The sequence below is a fragment of the Passer domesticus genome, chromosome 5 (genome assembly GCF_036417665.1).
Source record: "Passer domesticus isolate bPasDom1 chromosome 5, bPasDom1.hap1, whole genome shotgun sequence".
NCBI lineage: Eukaryota > Metazoa > Chordata > Aves > Passeriformes > Passeridae > Passer > Passer domesticus.
The window spans coordinates 53,118,422-53,143,379 of record NC_087478.1 but is presented as its reverse complement, the minus strand read 5'-3'; the positions used below and the strand labels follow the sequence as shown (position 1 = coordinate 53,143,379).

General features: G+C 41.2%; 1 protein-coding gene across 5 annotated transcripts in view; it reads right to left on the bottom strand.

The window, feature by feature from the left end:
* Positions 1 to 24,958, bottom strand: part of ANO2 (anoctamin 2) — a 149,625-nt gene that overhangs the window by 79,699 nt on the left and 44,968 nt on the right. For 4 of the 5 annotated variants that reach the window (XM_064420517.1, XM_064420516.1, XM_064420520.1 and 1 more), the window contains 3 exons: positions 14,402 to 14,536; positions 11,920 to 12,080; positions 7,983 to 8,065 (listed from right to left, as the gene is read on the bottom strand). In XM_064420517.1, coding sequence (XP_064276587.1) covers positions 7,983 to 8,065; positions 11,920 to 12,080; positions 14,402 to 14,536 — 379 coding nt within the window. The remainder of the gene's footprint in view (positions 1 to 7,982; positions 8,066 to 11,919; positions 12,081 to 14,401; positions 14,537 to 24,958) is intronic. The other variant, XM_064420518.1, reaches the window with a different exon arrangement.

Sequence of the window (24,958 nt, the reverse complement as noted above, 5' to 3'; positions counted from 1 at the left end):
TGACAAACATTTTACAGAGCACAAGATTATAAGTTGAAATTAAATGTTCCTAAGGAACACAGACATCCAAGTTCCCCCCTATTATAACAAAACTCTATAACCGCTTGACTATTTGAACAATACCAAGACCAATGAGTGGAGACTCCTTGGCATTTCAGTTAATGCAGACTCTCTATCCATTTGACTTCCAAGTTCTTGCCCAAATTCTAAAAAATTTCATCTTGTGTAATTGCATTTCTATTTCAGTTTGCACAGGATCATTGGCAAAATATGGGAAAATCTCTTCCACCCAATAAAATGAAAGCAGAAACATCCTGGAAATACAATTTCTGAAGATTCATGGGAAGGCAAGAGTTTCTACCACCACATCATTAATTGCAGTCCATCTGTACTTCTTCACCAAGCAGAAGAGGGTATGGATTCTCCCATCTCTATTCCTGGTTTACTGATGGCCATATTCCTTATTACACACTCTGAACTAGAATGATATGCACAACCTCCTTCGCTGGGTTACAGAGTCACACATCTGTGGCAAGGCAGATGAGTGGAGAAATTTCAGGAAGAATTTCTTCACTGGAAGGGTTGTTAAAGCACTGGAATGGACTGCTCAGGGAGGTGTGGAGTCACCATTCTGGCAGGTGTCCAAGGAATGACTGGACAAGGCCTCAGTGCTCTGGTCTAGGTGACAAAGAGAAGATTGCTCAAAGGCTGGGCTCGATGACCTTGGAGGTTCTTCTCAATCTCAGTGATTCTGTGGTTCTGTGTGTGTTTATGCACAGTGTTCACACGGCTTTGTCTGCTCTCATGGTTCTGGTCTGAGTTTGTTTCTTTTCTTTCCCTCTCCCATTTGTTTGTCAGATGCTCTATTGCTTTTCACACAATTAGCTGTTTTCCTCTTAGTATCCAATGCTTGCCATTCTTTTTGTGGATTTCAGGTGTCCAAACACAAATTCTCTAAGTCTGTACAGCTGCTAGCTGCATAGAGGCACAGAAGCCTTAGGGAGTCTGATCTCCCAGACTGCCATTGCCAAGATATTTGCAAATAAATAGAACTAAATTAATATCTTGTGTGACCCTTTTGAAGCAAGAGATTTGGCCGAGTGTGTTCAAAGAAAGCAATTTACTGAAAGGTTTATAGTCAATGTCCACAAAAATTACACCAAAGGCATTTATTTCAATATAACTGTCACAAAGTAATTCTCAGCTCTTCAAATTTATGGTTGTTTTTCTCCCTGCTTTGGTTCTGTAACTTCCCTTCCTAAAGAAATTGACAATAAATAGCTTATCTCCATCTAGTCTTTAAACTCTTAAACCTCCTGAGCTTCTTCCTTGTCTCTTTCTGGCTCTTTTAAGTGATCCCACTTCTGGTTCTTTCTAGCCTAACCTGATCAGACACAATTCTCCCTTTTCCAACATAACTTTCAACACTTCTAAAGACTTCACCATCACTGAAACCTGATGGCAGTAACTTTCTACAGACAAATTTATCCTAATCTTTACAAATCTTATGGATAAAAGGTGAACAAAACCTGATCTAACTTCTGGGGTTTTGTTGAAGTACCAACAAGTGTCAGAAGATGACACAGTACACGATTTTCACAGAATTCACAGAATTGCTAGGTTGGAAGAGACCTTCAAGATCATTGAGTCCAACTCATGCCCTAACACATCAGCTAAACCATGGCACCGAGTGCCACATCCAGTCTTTTTTTAAACATATCCAGGGATGGTGACTCCACCACCTTCGTGAGCAGGCCATTCCAGAACTGTATTGCTCTTTCCATTAAAAACTTTTTCTAATATTCAACCTATATTTCCTTTGATGCAGCTTGAGACTGTGTGCTCAGGCTCTGTCATTTTCTGCATGTCATGTCAAGAGACATGTCTCTTATTCTTTTTAAAAGACATGGATGTACCAGAAAATGGCCAGAAAGGAACAAGAAAAAAGAGATACATAGAAAATCATTCCAGTAACTGAAGAGAGTTTACAAGAAAGATGGAGATTCTCTTGACAAGGGCCTGGAGTGACAGGACAGGGGGGAATGGCTTCACACTGACAGAGAACAGGTTTAGATTAGATATTGGGAAGAAATTGTTGCCTGTGAGGGTGCTGAGGCCCTGGCACAGGTTTCTCAGAGAAGCTGTGGCTGCCCCATCCCTGGAAGTGTCCACAGCCAGGCTGGATGGGGCTTTGAGTAACCTGGGATAGTGGAAGGTGTCCCTCCCCATGACAGGAGGCTGGAACAAGATGATAGTTAAGTCCCTTCCAACCCAAAGCATTCCACGTGTTTCTATGAGTCTCTGAAAATATTCAGGAACTAAGACTGAAAGAGCAGATGCTTGTTCATCTTGAACAAACAAGGGTGACAGAAATATATTATGTTGAATTGTGCTGAAAAGAGGACAGATGTAATCCCTGTCTTGATCCTTGAAAGACAAAATAGGAAAAAAAAAAAAGAGAGAGAGAAAAAAAATTACCATGTAGCAAGGAGATTTGAAAACCGCTAGGAAAAGCTTGTTAGCAGCACAGCTAGAGAAGTATTAGAGTAGATTACCTAGGGAGGAATTGAAATCTCCACTGCTGGATTTATTTAAGAACAAATTAGACAAATATCTCTTCATAATGATTTAAGTAGAGTTGATCCTACAAGGCACAAGGGATGGCCCCTCAAGGTCCATTCCAGTCTTATTTTATGATTCTAAGTTCCTAATTCTTCAGCTTGTGCTGAGATTTGTCTGGCACTCCTTCACTTGTCATAAACAAAGGATTCTTGCTGATCCCACAGTTCCTCCTGTCCACAGACTTTTACCACTTCAGGCCTCTTCATCACAGGACCTCACAAACCTATAGATTCTTTCACAGCATTTTGCAAATATTAAGCTAAACATGAGGATTTTGTACTGTGAGTGATGAACTTGAATCACAAAATCACAGAATCACTAGGTTGGAAGAGATCTTCAAGATCATCAAGTCCAACCCATGCCCTGACACCTAGACCATGGCACGAAGTGTCACATCCAGTGTTTTTCTAAACACATCCAGGGATGGTGACTGCACCACCTCCCGAGGCAGACCATTTCAGTACTTTATCACCCTTCCAGTACAAAACTTTTTCCTAATATCCAACCTATATTTCCCCTGGTGTAGCGTAAGACTGTGTCCTCTGGTTCTGTCAGTTGCTGCCTGGAGAAAGAGACCAACCCCACCTGACTACACCCGCCTTTCAGGAAGTTCTGGAGAGTGATAAGGTCACCTCTGAGTCTCCTTTTCTCCAGGCTGAACACCCCCAGCTCGCTCAGTCATTCCTCATAGGGCTTGTGTTCCCAGCCCCTCTCCGGCCTCGTTCCTCCACTGGGTGCACTCAAGCATCTCAACATCCTTCCCAAACCGAGGGGCCAGAACTGGACACAGCACTCAAGGTGTGGCCTCACCAGTGCCAAGTACAGGGGAAGAACGACCTCCCTGCTCCTGCTGGCCACACACTACTCCTGATACAGGCCAGGATCCTGTTGGCCTTCTTGGCCACCAGAGCACACTGCTGGCTCGTGTTCAGCCGGTTGTCACCAGCACCCCCAGGTCCCTTTCTGCCTGGGCACTGTCCAGCCACACTATCCCCATCCTATAACATTGCATGGGGTTATTGTGGCCAAAACGCAGGATTGGCACTTGGACTTACTAAACTTCATCTTGTTAGACTCTGCCCATCCATCCAACCATTCCAGGTCTCTCTGCAGAGCCCTTCTACCTTCCAACAGATCATGCTCCCAGCTTAGGATCATGCCCAAATTTACTAATGAAAGACTCAATCCCCTCATACATGTCATCAATAAAAATATTGAACGAACTGGCCCCAGCACAGAGCCCTGAGGGACACCACTGGTGACTGGCCACCAGCTGGATGCAGCACTGCTCACCAGCACTCTCTGGGCCGGCCATCCAGCCAGTTCCTAACCCAGCAAAGAGTGCTCCTGTCCAAGCCGTGGGCTGACATCTTTTCCAGGAGACTGCTGTGGGAGACAGTGTCAAAGGCCTTGCTGAAGACAAGGTACATAACATCCACAGCCTTTCCTGCATCCACCAGGCGGGTCACCTGGTCATAAAAGGAACCAGGTTGATCAAACACGACCTACCCCTCCTAAACCCATGCTGACTGGGTCTGATACCCTGGCCATCCTGTAAGTGCTGCATGCTGACACTCTATATAAACTGTTCCATAACCTTACCGGGTACTGAAGTCAGGCTAACTGGCCTATAATTACCAGGATCCTCCTTCCCACACTTTTTGTGAATGGGCATCACTTTGGCCAGCTTTCAGTCATCTGGAACCTCCCCAGTGAGCCAGAACTGTTGGTAAATGATGGAGAGCGGCTTTGCAAGCTCATCTGCCAGATCCCTCATCACCCTGGAGTGGATCCCATCTGGTCCCATGGATTTATAAACATCCAAGTATCTCAGCAGTTCTCTGACTGCCTCCTCCTGGATAACAGGGGGACCATTCTGCTCCGTGACATCATCTGCCAACCCAGGAGGATAGGTGTCCTGAGAACAAGCCATCTTCCCACTAAAGACTGAGACAAAGAAGGGATAAAGCACCTTTGTCTTCTCCTCATCTGCACTTACTGATTTCCCTCCCACATCCAATAGAGAACAAAGGTTGGTCTTACCCTTCCTTTTACTATTAATATATTTGTAAAAACATTTTTTATTATCCTTTACAAAAGTTGCCAAATTAAGTCCTAAATGAGCTTTGGCCTCTCTATTTCTTTTCTACATGCCCTAGCAACCCCCTTAAATACTTCCTGAGACGTCTGACCCACCCTCCTTCCAAAGATGATACATCCTCTTTTTATTCCTAAGTTCCTTCGAAACCTAGTTGTCCATCCAGGCTGGATGTTTACCTGGTCAACTCATCTTTTAACACACAGAGACAGTCTGATCCTGTGCTCTCAAATCTCTCTTTTGAAGCTTGCCCACCCTTCCTGGGCTCCTTTGTTTTTAAGAACTGCTTCCCAAGGAACTCCAAATAAGTCTCCTAAATAGGCCAAAATTTGCCCTCTGGAAGTCCAGTGTAAGAATCTTATTGGCGTTCGTCCTCATTTCACCAAATACCAAGAACTCTATAATTTCATGATCACTGTGCCCCAAGCAGCCTCCAAACACCACATCTCCCACCAGCCCATCTCTATTTGAAAATAGCAGGTCTAACATAGTCCCTCCCCTGATGGGCTCACCCACCAGCTGCAACAAAAATTGTCCTCCACATACTCTAAGAACTTCCTGGACAGCCTCTTTTCTGCTGTATTAAGTTCCCAGCAGATGTCTGGCAGATTAAAGTCACCTGCAAGAGCAAGGGCTGGTGATCCTGAAACATTTTCCAGCTGCTTAGAGAATAAGTAGTCTACTTCTTCTTTTTGCTTTGGTGGATGATAACAGACTCCCAGTAGGATGTCAGCCTCGTTGGCCTTCCCCTTAATTCTTACTCATAGGCGTTCAACTTCATCACCATTATTTTCAATATTCATGGCATCAAGAGCCTCCCTAATATAAAGGGCTGCCCCTCCACCTCTTCTTCCTTTCCTGTCTCTTCTGAAGAGCTTGTAGCCATCCAGTGCAGTGCTCCACCTGTGAGAGCCATCCCACCATTTCTGTGATGGCAACTACATCATAGCTCTGCTGCTGCACCCTGGTCTCCAGCTCTTCTTGTTTGTTACCCATGCTGTGTGCATTGGTATGCATGCATTTCAGCTGGGCTATTGATTTCACCCCTAACTCGGGCTTATCACCCTTGGGCCTGCTTCCAGAGAGCTCAGATGCATTCCCTTCCCCCTTTAGACCTAGTTTAAAGCCCTCTCAGTGAGTTCTGCCAGTTCATGAGCTGAAATCCTTCTGCCCTTAACAGATAGATGAAGTCCATCCGGTTCCAGCAGGCCAGGTGCCTTAAAAGTTGCCCCATGATCAGAGAACCCAAAATTCTACTCATAATACCAACCCTTGAGCCACTTGTTGGTAATGTGGGCACTCCTAGTCCTTCCGTCGTTTGTCTCTGCCATCAAAGGGACTGAGCAGAACACCACCTGTGCTCTTGCCCTATCAACTGCTTGACCCAGTGCCCTAAAGGCCCTTTTAATTGTCCTGACACTCCTCTTTTTAATGTCATCACTGTCAGCCTGGAGTAACAATCAGTAAAGCAGTGGGTAACAATCAGAGGGACAAATCAGCCCAAGGAATCTCTTCATAATATCCCAAACCCAGGCCCCAGGGAGGCAGCAAATCTCCCTGTGATGGGTCCAGTCAACATATGGGGCACTCTGTTCCCCTCAGAAGGGAATCACCCACAATGACTACACCTCTTTTCTTTTTGATGTTAGAGGTAGTGATCCTTCTGACAGATGAAGGGTAATTGGGCAGATCATTTTCTTCTACGTCATCTGGCTGACCCTCCTCATCCAGAGCCTCACACCTATTCTGAAGTGGCACCTGGGTAGGTGAGTGGGATCAGGAGGAATTTTTATTACCTCCCCAAGTAGGGACACATTCCCACTCCCCTTCATCCATCAGGTGTCCTCCTATTGTCTGATGGTGGGAGACATGGGAAGCCTTCAGAAAATCAGAAAAATATGGTGGTTCATAAAATATGCCACAGAGCCCAGAGTTTGCTCTCCAGCCTCTCAGTTTGCCCTGCAGTTGTTACATCTCTGGCAGGGAGCAATTTGACTTCCCATGTGGGACAAGCTGTAATTTGTGATGTGCTAGTGCACTGGGTTTGTGTGACAACTCATAGACTGGGAGTATGGGGTTGTACTGTGAGCATCATCCACATCATAACAGGGGACACAGTCATGAAAAAGCTGAGAAACAGACAAAAGAGAGGAGGTTGTTGCCAAGTCAGCAGTGAAGGAATATTTCTGCATTATGAGATAATGATGGAAGGAGAGAAATACTAGAGTGTGCTGTCTTTTCTCGGGGTTATCTTTTTATTTTATCCAAATATTTTTATCTGGGAAATAGGAAATAGAAGAATAACATCACTACCATCCTATATCATGAAGTCCATGATGTCAGCTTGCTTTTCCCCTATAGTATTTGCTCCTGTTATTTATCTCCTGTTTGAGCTGAGCTCACCTAGCAGTGCTGAAAACTTGTAGGTGGCCTGTTGCTTAAGGAACTATGCTCGAACACAAAGAGAAAAAATGGATTCAAATTCTCCCAGCAAACCAAGACAATTCTGAATTACAGAATATGACCCTGTTCTAGAGATATCTCAGCATCTAATGGCAGGAGAAAGTCCAAAGTCTACCTATTCTTAGAATGATAATTATTTATGATTTTAGTAATTGCACACTCTTTAGTCAGGGTTAGCAATGAAACCTTGGATGAGAGAGAGTCATTAGAGCAAATCAAAAGAGGAAATTAGAAACAAAATTAGGGACATTTTAAATACCAATAAACAAGTACATCTAATTTACAGTCAGTTCAGGTTATGTCTGGAGACCCCATGGCTCATTGGAAAGCTCTTTCTGAAGAAACCCGACACCATTCATTGTTTTGAACAGTTGGTGAGCACCTTGAGATCAGGATGACATACCTAATGCATCATAGATGTCACCCAGACCTTGATGCAAAAATTGTTGTGACCTGTGGCTGTCATCATCACAAAAAATTCTTGTTACACATAATGAAGTAACATGACAAAGTATTTATTCAGTGTGGGCATTCTCAGCAAAACATGATCTGGTCTTACCTTATAATCCTTTTCAACATTCATTTTTAACTCCAGTGTGCTGAACAGTAAGATATAGGTGAAGATTTTCTAAGTGAACATTGATACTCAAAACTGTATCAATTATAGTCCTTTATATACGCAGCCACAAACTGCATTGGACTGGAGAATACTCATGAGAAATCTATACATCAATGTTTATATAATATGAATCTATAGAATAATTAACATGGTAAATTAGCCCAGGGAGAGGAGACTTACCTCTTCTTCTTCCAGTCCAGTTAGATCCCAGAAGTAACTCAATCTCATCTGCAAGCGCTTCCATTGTTCAAGGAACATGGTAGCTTTAAAGAAATTTAACAATTTTAAAAATTATAAATCCAAAGCCTTGTGGTAACATTTGTGTTACTTGTAAGCTTCAACTGGTTTTGAATCCCGTTATGCTAGACCCTTTAAAATTAAGAACTAAGAAACAGCCTCAGGCCCAATTTTAAAGAAATAATTCAAGCAAAGCAGAGGGACAATAATTACTGTCTTTTAAAAATAAAATACAGAAAGACAGAACATGGGTTGTCCAGAGCCACTGTTAAGTTCTTGTCAGGGCATGGAACTGAGCCCATAACTGCAGGTATCCATGGAAGACATCATCTCTCCTAATTCACCATGAAGCACTCTGAGGTAGGTTTAGCCTGCTACTGAAATAACTAGGATCCCCAGCAAGATGTATAAAAAAGACATTTTGAAATATCTTGCAGTGGTGTATTTAATTCCTTTTTACCTTCATAGACATGGGGATTTTACCCTAAAGGGCTGGTCTCTGGTTCAGCCTCCTGCCTCTCATTTTTTTACTAATAAGGAGGAACAGATATTTTACTGTTGTCCCATATGTACATACTTTTCTCCTGGCTGTCCTCTCATAATTGCTGTTTTCTCAGTACAGCCCTTTTCCTAGTTGCCCCTAATTTATGGGCTTACAGATTTATTAGAAATAGCACTTATATATCTTGGGTTGTGGAGAGGTATTTTCAGATAACAATATCATTATCAATTACTAAACAAGTACATGCCAGCTAAAAACACCAAAACTCTACTAATAAAGGCTGTACCTATAAACTGAGGGCACTCTTTACCATTTTCTTATGCTTCACCTCACTTTTTCAGTGGGTGAAAAGGGAATTGTAAAAACACTGTTAGATCACTGTAGTGTTTATATCACTTAGAACATCTTGTAGATAATCCCACAAGACAGACAACAGTGGAGAATCAGATCAACTTCCCTTGACCGCATCTAAACTGTCAGATAACACTGAGAAAAGTGAGAACTCTGTGAAAATAACCCAGCCCTTACAAGTCATAATCTATCCCAACATTTAGCAGCAAATATTTTCTTCACAGGTATCATCCCATTATATAAGAAATAAATATCATTAAAGACAGGACTGGCGGCACACTGAAAGCAAATCTGGACATTAAGCAATGAAGTTGCTATCTGTGTTCCTCCCTTATAGAAGAGAGAACACATAAAAGCTATGTTTAGCATAGTTTTAAAACTCAAAGGTTTTTAGATATCCTAAATACAAAAACATTTTGTTATTTTATAGGGTGCTATTACTCATTCCATTCTTTCCTGTTATAGAAAAGCTCAGTTCCACATTTAGCTCTATAAGAACGTACTTGGCTTGATGCAGCAGCTGCTCTGAAATCAGCACATCTGAGCTGACTTACACGAGCAGAAAAACTGAACTGACAGAAAGCAGGTTTGAATTGGATATCTAAAAGAAATTCTTCTCCGTGAGGATGGTGAGGCCCTGGCACAGGTTTCTCAGAGAAGTTGTGGCTGCCCCATTCCTGGAAGTGTCCAAGGCTGGATGGGGCTCTGAGCAACCTGGGCTAGTGGAAGGTGCCCCTGCCCATGGCAGGACAGTTGGAACTGAATGCACTTTAAGGTCCCTTCCAACCCAAATCATTCTGTGATTCTGTAAAATTTCTAATAAAGGCATCTGACACTGAAATTTAACACCAGAACACCAGTGACATCAAGCCCAGTCAGCCAGGCATTACTGTGAATATGGACACTTGCAGCAGGACTGCTAGAATCACAAAGATACTTCACAAGGAATCAGGATCAGCTACTAAAAGCATGATTCCTTTGGAGATATTAACCATAGGAAGCCTTCTGCTTTCTAAAAAAATGGGAGAAGACAAGAAACATTAAAGAATTCCTGTGCCCAACACCCCCATGAAATTAAGCTGGCCCAGATCACCACAGCTGGAATAAGTGTTTGAGTGAGCTCTGCCATTCAACAGATTGAGCTCTAGATATCACCAGCACAGCCTCTAATAGTAGGGCAGCAAAATTTGGTGTAACATAATACTTAACAGGAAAGCTGGGCACAGTTAGTAAAGACTCCATTATTTTGCTTTGCTGCTCTTTGTGTGTGCCGGCTGCATTTTCTTGAACTGACAAGCTCAGTTATCATGGTCCCAAGAACAGACTTTTCTAATCTGTGGGAAACATTTTTTGGAGGAGGGCTACAGCTCTGAAAGAATTTTGTTATTCTTACATGCCTTTTTTAAAAGCAGTGCATATGGAACTTTTTGTCCTGTTCTGTTCCATAACAGATTCTACTAATTTGTCTTAGTGCAAGGATATATCAACATTTTCTTTTGCACATTACATTGCTGATACTAAAATACAAATTTTCTGGATGAGGTTCAATGCTAATTGTCATTTGCATGGATGCCAGTTTACAGTAGAGTTTCTTTGTCAGGAAAATTATATTTTATTTATCTTAAGCTTCACAGCAGCAGGTGACACTTAATTTGCCAGTCTACACTGTAATCTGAAGTAGTAAAATGAATTATTTTGAGAGTCTATAAATTAATCCTCTTTTTTCTATGTTTCAGTCATAATTCTCTCTAACATTTGCTCTAGGGCTTCCAGGAACTGGTAAATAAATGCTTCCATGATCTGTTCTGTCTGCAAGTTCCTTAAAAACCTTCTGCTGTCCTCACCCAATGCCAAGCCACCAATCAGTCCTTTCTAAAACAATCTGTAAAATCTTAATAGGCCTGCAAAGAACAACACACTGGTTGCTGAGGGATGGCTATAACAGAATAACATATTTGCTCAGTTTAATATTAAGAATTATAATCTCATTTTGGGAACAATGAATAGGGAAATAAAAAAAATCATTTTACAGTAGCAATAACACATTTAGCTTTTACAATAAACAAGATGTAGAGTAGAGGAGAGCATAACACCAGCAAAAATTCATGCAAACACAGTACACATACTTTTCAGGGCAGAGGTGAGGCCAGAAAAATAGGAGTAATACTACAATGCATTCATTCATGTTTATGAAGTGTTTTGATATCCTCATGGAGACAGGGATATTTGCCATTAAAGAAAAGCAAGCTTGTTTAAATAGGATATTGTAAACTATAATATAATTTAAATTATAATAGTCCCATTTCTCTTGGAATCCCATCAAGTTTTGATAAAATTATGTGACTGAATTGTCCCATAAGGAAGTGGGACTGTGCTTAAATTAGACCCTTTCAGCTGTCTGCACCATACCAATCCTCAAATACATTCTGGCCCCAAATGCAGAAGGTATTAAATGGGTGTGACATGTTGATGGAAAATGAAGAAAAATTAGCAAATATGTGGCAAAGTTTAGAAGTGCCATTAATGGCACAATTTCCTCTGTGGAGAAAATGGCCTCAAGATGTGCCAGGAGAGGTTCAGGTTGGACTTCAAGAATTTCTTCCTATTGGCATTGGAGTCACCTCCTCCCTGGGCAGTCATGCCTGGAAATGTTTAATAAACAACTGAACATGGCACTCAATGCTCTGGTTTAGTTGATAAGCTGGAGATCAGTCAAAGGCTGAAGTTGATCTTTTAGATCCTTTCCAGACTTGATAACTCTGTGATTCCAAACACAGCAGTAGAGGAAGAAAGAAAATTATTTTCTTCCTTGAGCTACACTACCCCATTTATTCCAGAGCTTGTTGTTGGCAATGATATTTCTTTCCCCAATCTCAATACAGACAGCTCTCCCTTGCCTTCTGAGGATTTCCAGCTTCCAAAAGCCACAGGGATCCCGTTCAAACCCATTCAATCAAACAGCACTTTGTTATGCTGTGAAGAGTCCAAACATCAAATGACACGGTTAGCTTGCAAAGCAATACTCACCCCAGAGAGCCATAAAGATGGAGAAGAAAACTGTGGCAGGGTTGTCAAACAAGTGACTCGCTCGAGCGGTGGCACAGGCAGAGCTGAGGTTCCAGTAATCACAGAACTTGTCACACAGCGGGCACATGGTGAATGCATTGCGTTGGTCACACATCTCTTTGCTGTGACAGACAAGGGCACAGGTTCCTCTGAGCATGCCAGCTCAGAAACTGTGAATGTGCATTACTGATATCGAGCAGCACATCACAGCTATTACAAGCTGTCTGCAATATCTGTGGCCTGCCCTTGCAGAGAGCATGAGCTGTGTGTTTCCTCAAGGCTCATTGCCACAGACAGTAATTTTTTAAACCCTGGTAAGCACCTTACCAATAGGAAAATGATGCAACACTCAACCAGACTGATCACTGCACTGTATTAGTGAGTTAAGGAAGACAACATCACTGAAAACTGAGGTTAACCACACTAAAAAAACAAAATTCAAACACAAAAAGTGGAGTTTGCCTCTCTGCAGTCAAGTTACATGATTTGCTACAGATCAGTAGTCTCAAAGGAAATTCAACTGTTGTCAAAATACACTTTTTTTATATGGTGGCACAAAAATATGAAAGAAAATATTTTTTTACATATTTTAAGATCCTTGCTGTAACATTGTTATTTTGATTCTCAATCTTATTTGCTATGTATGTATTCAGTTTCTAAAACTCTTTTTAAAAAACAGCATCAGTATCACTTTAACAGGCTTCTTGTTAGGGCTGAGAATGCTTTCAGTATTTTCCATGAGATTTGGATGAGAAATCCTTTCATACAGTCTCACTTAGGTGAACTTAGTGCAAAGCTCAAATGTCCTTGCCAGGATCATGAGCTGAGTTGCCACACTGTTTCAATGATAGCTGGCATATGGTGATCATGATTGTTCCTATATGGACCATCCTGAAATAGGTTTTTCCTTACAACTTCAAATTAAAAAGGACTATTCAAGGTCTATTATGAATATGTTTATATTACATGATTTGAAAAGCATGCAGCTGTTTCCAGCTCTCATGTTGTTACAGTAATTCTCTATTTCATAAGGCAGCAGAGGGTGCTGCAGATACATCTCAGCCATAAATCTCATTGGAGTTTGAATGTTAGCACAAGCTTTCACCCCGACAAGTGCCAAGATTTATTCAGATCAAGCTAAGAAAATAGACCCTGCTTCAGATGTGGTGCTGTTAATCATTTACCTATCAGTAACCTTGTCCTATTGCAGTGATTTTAAAAGCTTACAGTTCAGGGCCTGTCATGAGTTTGATCAACATACAAGTACTGCAGTATCTTGTCTCCAGCAGAAGTCAAACACAGAAAACACACAGAAATTATTTTTTTCACTGGGAAGCAGACATTAACATTACAGTATCACTTTGGCAATCTTTGTGAAGTATATTCTCCTCAGGATACAAAAAACACAACATTATTTTGTGTCTAGAAAGGGAATACTGTGAAGACCAAATACAGAATCACAGAATGTGTTGACTTGGAAGGGACCTTAAAGATCATCCTGTTTCAACCCCCTGGCAGGGACACCTTCCACTATCCCAGGCTGCTCAGAGCCCCATCCAACCTGGCCTGGAACACTTCCAGGGATGGGGCAGCCACAGCTGCTGGGCAACCTGTGTCAGGGCCTCTCCAGCCTCACAGGAAAGAACTTCTTCCCAATATCCCATCTAAACCTGCTCTCTATCAGTGTGAAACCATTCCCCCCTTGTCCTGTCACTCCAGGCCTTGTCAAGAGTCTCTCTCCATCTTTCCTGTGGATTCCCTTCAGGCACTGCAAGGCCACAACGAGGTCACCCCAAAGCCTTCTCTTCTCCAGGCTGAACACTCCCAATTCCCTCAGCCTTTCCTCCCAGCAGAGCTGCTCCATCCCTCTGATCCCCTTGGTGTCCCTGCTCTGACCTGGCTCCAGCAGCTCCCCGTCCTTCCTGTGTTGGGCTCAGGGCTGGATGCAGCCCTGCAGGGAAGGCTCAGCAGAGAGGGGCAGAGGGGCAGAATCCCATCCCTTGATCTGCTGGCATTTGTTAAGTCTTGTAACTATTGTTCTTCTTACTTGTACAAATGGTCTGATTTTAATGGGAATCAAGTGTTCCAAGAGTGTGGACAGTGTTTGCATTAATTTTAGTGAGTTTTACATAATGACTTTCTGATTGAGCAGTGAGTTATATGCACTCATAAAAAGCAAATTAATACCTTAGAAAACAAACTCAACACAGTGGACTCACTACACATTTCTCTTTCAGGAAGTGAGACACTGACCAGTCAAATAAATGTGTGCCCTTCAAATACCTCTTCAATGCCTCTGTGTTTGTAATGCCTGCAGGGTTGGTAATTATACATCACTGCTCTTCAGACAACTAAAACCAGTTATTCTCATTACAGATTAATAAAAAAAAAGCACAGTCTTATAATTTTCAAATAACAAACCATGGATGACAGATAAGCTTACCTAGGAATGTCACTTTCAATGGTTATACATCCATATAGAAATACAATAATCCCAACTACTGAAGATGGAATGAGGAATTCTGTGTATAAACCCAGCCATGCAAAATAAAGTCCTATCTTTTCTCCAAAATACTTCCTGAAAAAGTGGGGGGGGGGGGGGGGGAAAGAAGAAAAAGCACATGTCAAAGATATAATTTTAAATGTGTTTTGCAGCTACTAAACAGACCCAGAAAGTTAAAATAGGAATTGTGAAAGACATTAATGAAACCCTGAGGATCTTGAAGACAATAGGAACAAATGAAGGGGATGATTTAGGCACTTGGCAGTGAGGGCTTCTCTGTTCTGAAGTTAAGGATGGTCCTGGATCATTCTCCTGAGCTGAAATTAAGCAGGTATCATTGCAATACATCTGTTCAGAGAAAACAGTGGTCTTTGCATCTCTTAAAAGAAGTCAGTGAAATAGGAGAAAACATTGGAAAATACTTAGTCCCTCAGAGGAGCACATTAATTTTTACCTCTGTAGTACTCCTGGATTCAGTTAGTGAGAGTCATAGCATGTCATCCATGGGACCATACTAACAACATCCTCTAGCATCTTAAAAGATGACTAATCTGGAGCTGCTGCTAAAGGAGGAAAGTTTACTTGCACACTTAGCAGTGGCTTTTCAGAAAGAATAATTTTGTCAGGTTAACAGCCCCTGGACAGCTGGTTAGAAAAAACAGTGTTTGTTCTGAGGAACAGCCCACTGCAAATGTTGATAAATAAGTGGTAGAACTCAGCCCAGCATCTTCATGAATCACACTGCAATAAGTAAACTAAGCATGGATGAACCTCACTGATCATTCCAAAGTACAGTTATGAGTGATTACAAATATTGCAAAACCTAAAGAGCTTCATATAACTCAAGAACTCACCAAAATTTAGATAAAAACCAACAAGGTTAAAAACATTTCACAAGCCAGAGAAGAAGATGGGCAGTGTTGTACAGAAAGCAGCTACAAAGAGAGCACTCAGGGCATAACATGGAGTGTGAGTCAGTGAGACATTTACACTTTGATAGCAGCAAAAATTAAAATAAATTCATTATATCATGTCTAATAAAAGAAACACAACCTCCTCATAAAGGTTGAGCACGATCCCAGTTTGAGATTTATTCTGATCCCATTTACCTTAGGAAAGTTTTATCCAAGTTCAGCACTCCAGATTTACATAATTCCTACTGAAAATGCTTAAATGAGATTTTTGGAGGCCCGAACTGAAATTTCCTACTCCAGAAGTTGGGTCTAAGGGCCACACATGCCACAGAGAGACAGGGCAGGAGTGCAACCATGGCAGAGAACCAAGAGACAGCAAGACAAGCCTCCACAGTCACTTCCAGCTCAGATGAAGTCGATAAGGGAAGCAACAGTGAGGGATTTTTATTACTACCAATCCTGCTGTTGTTCTCAGACCATCACAGCTGCAGCTAACTCCATACTTTCAGGTTCTCCCATGGAGAACTGGCAGTGCAATCCTGCCAATTTCAGTTTTGTCATCCTTGAGTGCCTCTGCTTTCTCATGTCTAACCATACTTGTTTATGCTTTAGAAAGGATGCATGCAATCCTAAAAGGGAAAGAAAAACAAAAGCATTTTGAGGAGATACACAGACAACGTTATCTTCAGTATGAGGGGATGCCATCCAGAAGCTAAAAAATGTCAGGAATCTTCAAGAAAAAGAGTACAGCCCCTACACCTGACACTGCAAGGTACCCTAAGCTACAAACTGTATGAATTACCAAACAGAACAAGTGAAATCATCACAGCATGGCTTGAATGGCAATGAGTTAAGATTTGAAGCACCTTGGGATAACAGATTTGCAGAGAATACAAGGAAATATGGCATTATATGGTATAGCATATTTTATGAATGATAAATATAAATATTTGTATTGCAAATACAAGCCATACACTGTGGGACTGCCCTCTGACCTGGCACATGCCAGGTAATTTTGGTGTTAATTATAAGAAGCTTTTCTCTATTTTCACATTTGAAAATAAATATGTATTTTTAATATACCTGTTTGTTAATATATTATGTTGTTAGTATAGTTTGTTTAATACACATTTTAATACATGTTTTTAATATGAAGTGAAAGAAGGAATACTTGATTGAAATATAGAACTAACCAGAAGGCCTAAATCTGTTATTCAAGCCTCTTGTGCGAGTCAATAAACAGCAGCCAAGCTGTTGGAACAGCGCAGGATAGAGGGAAAATCCATTTGCTCTCAAGTTTCCTCCTGACTGGGAAGTGACAACCTTAAATTTGACACTAAAGCAGGAAAAGGAGGACCAGAGGAAGATTGTTCTGATTATATCTTCTTTCTGCTTTCTTGTTTGTAGAGATGGGCAATGGGCACAGCTAGTAAAGTGTTTCACATAGACCAGAGCAGGCACAAAAATATTGTCCACAATCTAAGCTGTTCAAAACTCTGTTCTTTTGACAAAGGGCCACAGATTAGCACAGAAAGAGTTCAAATGTCAGCATCACTAAAGAGTAGCTGATCAGGGTCAGGGAAGTTGAAGTTTATGGCTCAAGAAGCTTCCCTTCAAATTTTTAAGCCTTGCAGTGATAAATGTGACCTGTAACCTATAAAGCGAAGGGTTGTTATTTGTATCCACACCAAAAGAAAATGGAAAGAGCTCAACAATGTATGGCAGTATGGAAAAAATGCAGTTGCCAAGAAGAAAACTGCTCTCTGTTTTGTGACTTAACTGTTTTGGAAAACAAAAATAAGATTTGGAAAACAAAAATTAAGATGCTGTGTCCAAGCTCAGTCCACCAATGTGCCAGAAAGTGAAATAATCTAAGCAGAAGCAATGACAGAGCTTGGAAACATAATGAACAATTTAGATGTGAGCTAATCAAGTCAGAAGAAGACAGGACACAGATATGTCCTTTCTTTGACACATTCAAGAACTCTTCTCTGGTTCCTCTGAATAGCAGTCAAGGCTCTGCAAACACCTGTGACCCCCTGTAGCAACATTTACTGCAGCTGCTGCTGGATCCAGTAGTAAATGAACAGAGGGGGAAAAAATGTGTGCTTCAAGGGTAGAGGAAGATGTAAGTCAAGAAAAAGTATTTTTTACAAGTTTTTATATATTTACACCAAAAACTTGGCATGTTCTCTCATTTACATTGGTATAAAACTAGTCTGATTTTATTACCCTGCAGAAATTATCCAGTATTTATGCTGGCATGGCAAAAGAGGAGAATTGAGACCAGTCTTGCCCTACCTCAGTAGCTAATTCACCTTTGCCTCACATATATCCAGGCAAAGGATATATGGACTAATCCTTTCCAAAGTGTCCTCATGGATACTGCAGAATGTCACCAAAAAAGTGTGCCCCTGGCATTGTGTGAGCTTTATTTCTTCATTAGGGAAATGTCCCTTTAGATACACATATTCCATGGAGGCAGGGATTATTCCCAAACTAAAGGGCAAATGGCTTTAATAAAGAATGTGTACTGCTCCTATCAGGAGCATCACCCAAGGCTTTTGTTCTGTGTGTTGATACATCATAAGGTGAAATTTTGTGCCTTTCATTTTAGAAGACGTTATAAAGGCTGGTTAAACAGCCACCTACCAAGTACTGAGTTCTCATGAACAAGAATCACGCCTTTAAGAAAAGATTTGGTCAAATTACCCATAACTCCTGAACAAGCTGAACAAGAGCTGCTCTTCCAGCAGATTATTAGAAACAGCATTAAAAAAAACCCAACAGCAGCAGCAACAACAACCACCTATAGAAAGCGTATTCGTCCCAGAATTAGAAGTGTTGAGAAGGCCACAGCAGAAACATTGGCTCAGTTCCCTCTGCTTCGCCCATATAACACTTAAACCAGACATCTGCAATGCACTTTGGTCTGTCTGGTTGTAAATCCAACATCAAACAGAATAACTGATTATTAAACCCTTTGCTTGCATGTTGGTCACAGAGCTCCCGTGCCAAGCTGAGCAATTTATAAATAGACTAGGGTTTGGGGAAGGGGAGAGAAAGAGGAGGAAAAAAACCCTTCAGTTGTGACTCTGTGAAAACAAGAGTGGGTACGTGGAATGTGAATAAAGTGTGTGGTGCGTGACACACGCTGGAAAGAACTCTGGAGACGTTCAGGAACAAAGCTAAAAAAGCGAGGAAAAGGCGCTGTGGACAATGAGTCACCTAACCGGGAAATCTGTGCAGAACTCTTCAGTTTTTAAATTTCTACATCCCACTCTAGGCCAGCTGTCACTTCATGTCTCCATTTCATTCCACCAGCCCTTTGGTGGACAAGCCGATTAGATGCAATAGTGTCTATGCAAAACGAAACTCATTTATAGCTGCCTCTTGGGTAGGTTTCCCCTGTGCAAATGGTCAACCAAGTCACACGTATTACTAATGCATTCAAAATAAACTTATTTGCACAGTTTAGTGGTGAAATTCTGGTGTTTCTGCTGTTGGGGAGAAGGACAAGCAGTTTGGTTTCATGTCAGAACATCTTTACTGCCAAGGCTAGTTTCTTTCCCTGTCCAGGTGCACATTCCCTCTCTGACCCACAGCAACAGCCCCCAGGAACACAATTTATTCATTCAGGGCTTTTGCAACCAGAAGAAAATCTACCATTATTCTGCAGGTGGAACTGTGACTACCCTTAGAAAGTGAGAAGCAATTTCTAGAACATGCTAAGTCCAGAACACAGATATTTCCTTTGATTCTGAGATAATAGTTCCCACCATGCAAAGTCTCCATCTCAAAACTGCAGACTTCTTTCAGAAAGACTGCTGGAGTATAGAGAAAGCCCCAGTCATTACAAGACGATCAGGAACATTGCTGAACACCCCAAGATTTCACTCCAGGTAGAGCTGCCTATGTCCAAACTTTTCTGGATTTGCTATTCTTTCTTCACTTGAAAATTTTCTCAGGGCAAGATTTAAGCATTTATTACAACCATCTGGGACACCTGGGTGGAATTACTGCTCAGCAGCAGCACTGAGGCTGCTGTGCATCCAGAGATCTTGGAGATTTCCATCAGGGTTGTGCCTGACAGCACATATTCCATCCAGGCAATCTCAAGAAGGAAAATATCAGTGCTAAATCCAGATACACAGAGAATGCACCAAATGGAGCAATATGGAAGCCAAAAAAAGATCCTGGCAGAAGACAAATCCCCTTGGAGCAATGTGCCAAGGGATTGAAAACCTTTTTTAATTAAAATTTTAAGAGGGGGAAAAATAACAACTACAGAAGCTCAGATAAATTGCACTGCATCTGAGTTTGAGGTAGGAAAGAAAATGTCCTTTAGAAAGGCCAGCTGGTTCTGCATGCAGAAAACAAAGAAAGGAGACTTTGTCCAAGGTAAAAGCACTTCTTTCTCCCCTATAATAGGCATAAAATCAGGAATGTCCAGAAAAGAGTGATTAAAAGTGTGTTTTTGAATGGAGTTTAGAACCTGACCCTTTTCCCCTGAAAACAGAATGAAGAAATGTGCCACCACAGCCATTTAATCAAGGCCTTTTCATTAAAGTTCTTGTTTGAAAACATTACTTAACAAATATTTGCTGTGTCCTTCAATGGTACAACAGTTTAGAGTCAAACTTACCTAAATTACAGATATATTTATCTTTCAAGGCACTGTGGAATTTTAATTATGATTCCTTATAGGAGAAAAAAAAGTCCTCTGTCAAAATATTGCAACTCCATGGAGAACAGAAATTGTGAATTTTACTTAGAGGTAAAACTATGTTTTTCCCTAGTTTTTTCGTCTCTTAGGAAAAAATACTCTTCAGGAGAGTAGCAGGGAGAAGCTGATATTGTGGAGGAAGGAGATATTCAAATTCTCAAATTCTAGCAGATTCAAAAGCCCTGAGAAATTATTATTATTATTAATAATAATAATAATTAATACTCAGTATTTGTGTATTAAATGCAATTTTAAATAGCAAAAGGCCAAACCTTATCTTGAAAAGAAGTAAAACTAGGACAAACCACTCTCTAAGCCTCACAGATTCACAAACCTTATGCTTCCATTCCAAGAAATTGTCAGAATACAGCTGAAAGTGCATAGCTTGTGGTGATGGATTACAAACTGAAAAAAGCCTTTGTTTACTGACTGTAGGAGAAAGAACAATAGAAGCATAATAAGTAGACATGTAATGTGACTGAGACAGAAATTAAGGCTGACAACTGCCAAATGGATAAGCAAACAACACAATGCTGGGTAGTCAGAGGCACTGTAATTGCATTCTCCTCTCTGTTTTGGGACAATACAAAACTCCAGAACAGCTTTGAAAGGATTAAGTGCCTGATTGCATGATTCTGTTGATGTTTCCTGTCATGTGCTTAGTGTAAAAAAGTTCTAAATGTCTCTGAGCCTGCAGAAGCCACAGCACACCTTGCTCAGGGAAGGCATTTTCAACAGAAGCAATGCAGTGCTTTGCCTGTCACATCCAAGAATTCATGCATAAGACAACGCATGGACACTCTGCTTCTCCTCACCTTTCTTTAATTCATTCTCTTTACTTAGCATATTTTAGAAAGTCAGCAATGGTCCTAACCTGGAAAATCAAAACTCCATGGCTACCTGAGGCTAATTTAAAGCTAATGAAACTCAATCAGAACTCACCTGTGAGGAAGGAAATTTCATTTTATAAACATCTCAGGGCACCACGTGACACTCTATATAAGAAGCAATTCATTCAGTTATACAGATAGTACTTTTTCTATAAGAAACAAATACAAATAAAGAGTAACCTATTTCATATGAATCAGCCTTTCTTTTGGACTTTCTTTTAGGAAAGGAGGCTACTTAGTCTTCTACTTCCTATTTTTTTAGTACCTATTGCAACTTGCTTTTCTGCCTTTTTGTACTTGAACAAATGTGAGGTTATTGGATGTCATCACTTCCCTAATCTCCAGTTTTCACAAGATAATTTGCATGATTTTATTCATCTCATTTAACAAGAGTTTCAACTTCAACTACTGGGATATTTTCCTAAATATCTTTCATTTATAATAACTAATATTTCATGAGAGTTTTCTTGATTTTCAAGTTAATATAGCTAACCCTTACTTCAGAGTCTGAATTCATTTCATATATTTATTTTAGTAAGTAGGTCCTTGTTAGCACTTGCACAGTGTTACTGCTGTCAGATAGACACCATCTGGTGGCTAATAAACAGATGTATCATTTCCAATTAAAAACAAGTATAAAAAATTATGTTTCAGTCACCTTGGTGGAAGAGGATTGGGTCAGGGAATACTGAAGCAAACTGGACATCCATATATCTGCAGGTCTTGAAGGGATGCACCCACAATAGCTGAGGGAGATGGCAGATGTCATTGCAAAGCAGCTCTTGATAATCTTTGATGGTAGCAACTAGGAAAAGTGCCCAAAAGCTGGAGGAAAACAAACGTGACCTCCATTTTCAGGAAGGGCAAAAGAAGGACCTATGGAACTACAGGCTAATCTACCTCACTCATTTGTGCCCGTCACCTCTTGTCACAGGACACAGCTGAGAAGAGCCTGGTTCCATCCTTTTCTTACCCCCTGCTCAATATGGCATAAAAATCTTAATTTTTCTTCTCTCTGTACTGACCATGGAAGTTCACAGATTTGCCATATTGAAAGCTTTCCTTAAGCTTGTGTTTTCTGGGCATAATTTTTATGTGGTGCCCAGTTCTTGATCTCTTCCCTTGTGATCCTGGTTTTGTCCAATATTAGAGACAAGTTACTGGATCAAACAAAGCCATGGCCTGTCCTAATATAACTTATGGACATAGAGGATCCTCATACTAAAGATCTTAGCATGGGGGAACACCCTTAAACCAGAAATGGGTTGGTCTTGACCCCTGGTCAGCACTCAGGAGCCAGAAAAGAACTTTCAGCCCTGTAAGCCACAGCCAGAACCTTCTACAGAGATTAAGACATTAAGAGCAGCTCTACAAGAAAAATAAGCAGACCTGTAGCCACCCAAATACAGCAGCTGTTTTCTATTCCCTGCAGATCCCAGCCACACACACATCTCTAAATTTCTACAAATATTCGCATACAGGTAAATAGTTAAATGTGCACGACTTCTGTTTCCAAATATGGCCTCTCACTCCTGCCTTTTTTTCCTCCAGTTTGAAAGAACAAACTTCCATTTCCCATCAAAATACACCGATGTCACCTCCAAGGACACCTTTTGGGTAGGACCTGTCAGTCATGTCCATTCAAAAATATAAGTTTCTGGCTGTGAAATTTAGGCATCATTCAGACACTACTGAACTTAGCCTGAGACAGTTTTTAACACAACGAAAACTTAATTCTAACTGCCTACAAAACTCCACAGTCAAAGGGGGAGACCCCAGGAAATTGTGCAGCAGCTTCAGTCATCAGAGACTTGACTTTGCAGTCCTGATGCAGATATACACATTTTCTGCTGGATCTAGCTTTTGAAAATCCCACTGCAGGAGGGAGGAATCTGGGTGGTAATGAGGATCCTAGTGCTCAGACAGTGATCTGAAGCCTGGGAATTATGTTCATCAGAAAGCAGGGATCTGTTTTTCCTCACCACTACAGTCCAAGCCTACTGGTTTAAAATTCCATCTCTCATATAAGCAACAATAAATAAGACCAAGCCCTTGCCAAAAGAGACAGAGAGAAGAACTTCCTACAGGACTGGCAAAGTCTGTGAAATGCAGAGCTGTAAGTAAATCATCTCACTCCAGTCACAGGCCTGCATCCAGCAGAATAATTCAACATAAATTCCTTTGTGATTTATGCATCACAAGTAAAACCCCTCTGCTTTGCAATAAACAATGGCTGGAGCATTTGTGTAAGGACTGTGATGAGAAGTTCCAGTGAGGGGAGGGAAAACTCCCTACAGTTCAGCTGAAAAGTGCTGCCCTAGCATCAAACTCCTAAAATGCAGACCATTTTCATGGATGTACAGCATGATAATAAAGGCCATTCATAAATAAACCGGGGTTGTGGAGGGTAATGAGATCATGGAAATGGAAAAGAGATATAATTATGGGGAAAATGTTGATTTTTCACCAGCTCAGATTCTGCTCGAGTCCCAAATGCTTCTGCCCCTCTCCAGGAAGTTCTCTGCTGTAAAATCTGGCAGGAAGGACATCAAGGATGAGTGGATGCTGGCACAGCACTTCCCCCTGCACCTAGAGCTTTAATGATGATGAACTGCAAGCTGGACTGATCTCATGTTGGGAAGGAATCTTCACTGCAGAGATTCTTGGAACTATAAAAAGGTGTTGGCCTCAAAGTGCAGTAGGGTTACAGCAGAGGATATGCTCAGATCATTGCCTCAGGCCCATGCTTGGCAGAGCTTTGGAAAGGAGCTGGATGGACAAGTGCCAAAGATAGTCATGGGCATTTTCTCTCACAGAGCTCATGGGCATTTTTCTACTTAGTGTTGTGTTGGCTTGATTTCTGCACTTTCCCAGGCTTAAAGCTGTTCTCTGTTTTTCCTAACACAGAATTCCTTGCAGGCAGCCTCAGCATCTCTGTGAACATTGAAGATTTTCCTGCTAAAGGCAGTCAGGGGAGAGTTGCAGGCACACAGTGCATCAGAGAGAGTTGTTCAATCCCTGTGAGAGAACCAGATGCTACAGGGGTGTTTCTGCCAAAGTGGTTCCATTCCACACAACAACAACAACGACAAAGGAATATTTTGTGAGATTAATTCACAGTAATAACAGAGGAGGGACAAAGGAGATGAGGAATTAAAGCCTACAAAAGAATCTCTACGTTAAGGATCAATAAACCCAAAGTTATCATAAGCAGTGACTGAATAACATTTCTTCTGGGACTGGGCATCACAGAATTTATTTTCAAGTCCTAAGAATTCTAGACAGTATGTGGAGCAAAGAAGACTTGAAGATGTGACTGCAAATCAGGGTGGTGAACAAAGAAGTCATTTGTTCAGGCATTAGGCAGGATGGAAGGGCTCAGCTGGGGCAAGCTGTACAACAAATTGATCTTAACCACATTTTGACAAAGGAAGAAACACCTATCTGTAAAGACAATAAAAACAACATTTTAGCAGAACTCCCCTGCTCTTATTTTATCTTTCTTTTAAAACTACTCTAAGTAGGGTAAGCAGATACATCCAGGTTTGGGGGTTTTTTTGGTGAAGATTGATGAAAGATGCAAGACGTCAGAAGGCAAACCAGTATTGAAAATTCGGGTGCCTGATTACTTACATTGAGCACTGTACTATGCAGGCACCAAGACACTCAAAGAGAAGGCAACAGTTTCCGGAGCTGAGATGGTCAAACTTTGGATCACAGGTTTGTCACAGCTTTAAAAACTGCCAGGAGAAAGAAGCTCCAGGCTTTAGAGACACAGCTTTCATGGCAGGAACAGGGTGGGAATGGGGATGCTCAGTCAAAAGCATGTTCAACATGGATACACCACAATGAAAGGCCAAAATTCATTACACACCGACGTGAAACAATTTTCCATACCAAAGGAAAACAGAGTTAAAGGTAGGAAGGAGGGAATATACTAGCTAGACAGTTTGACTAACAGAAACTC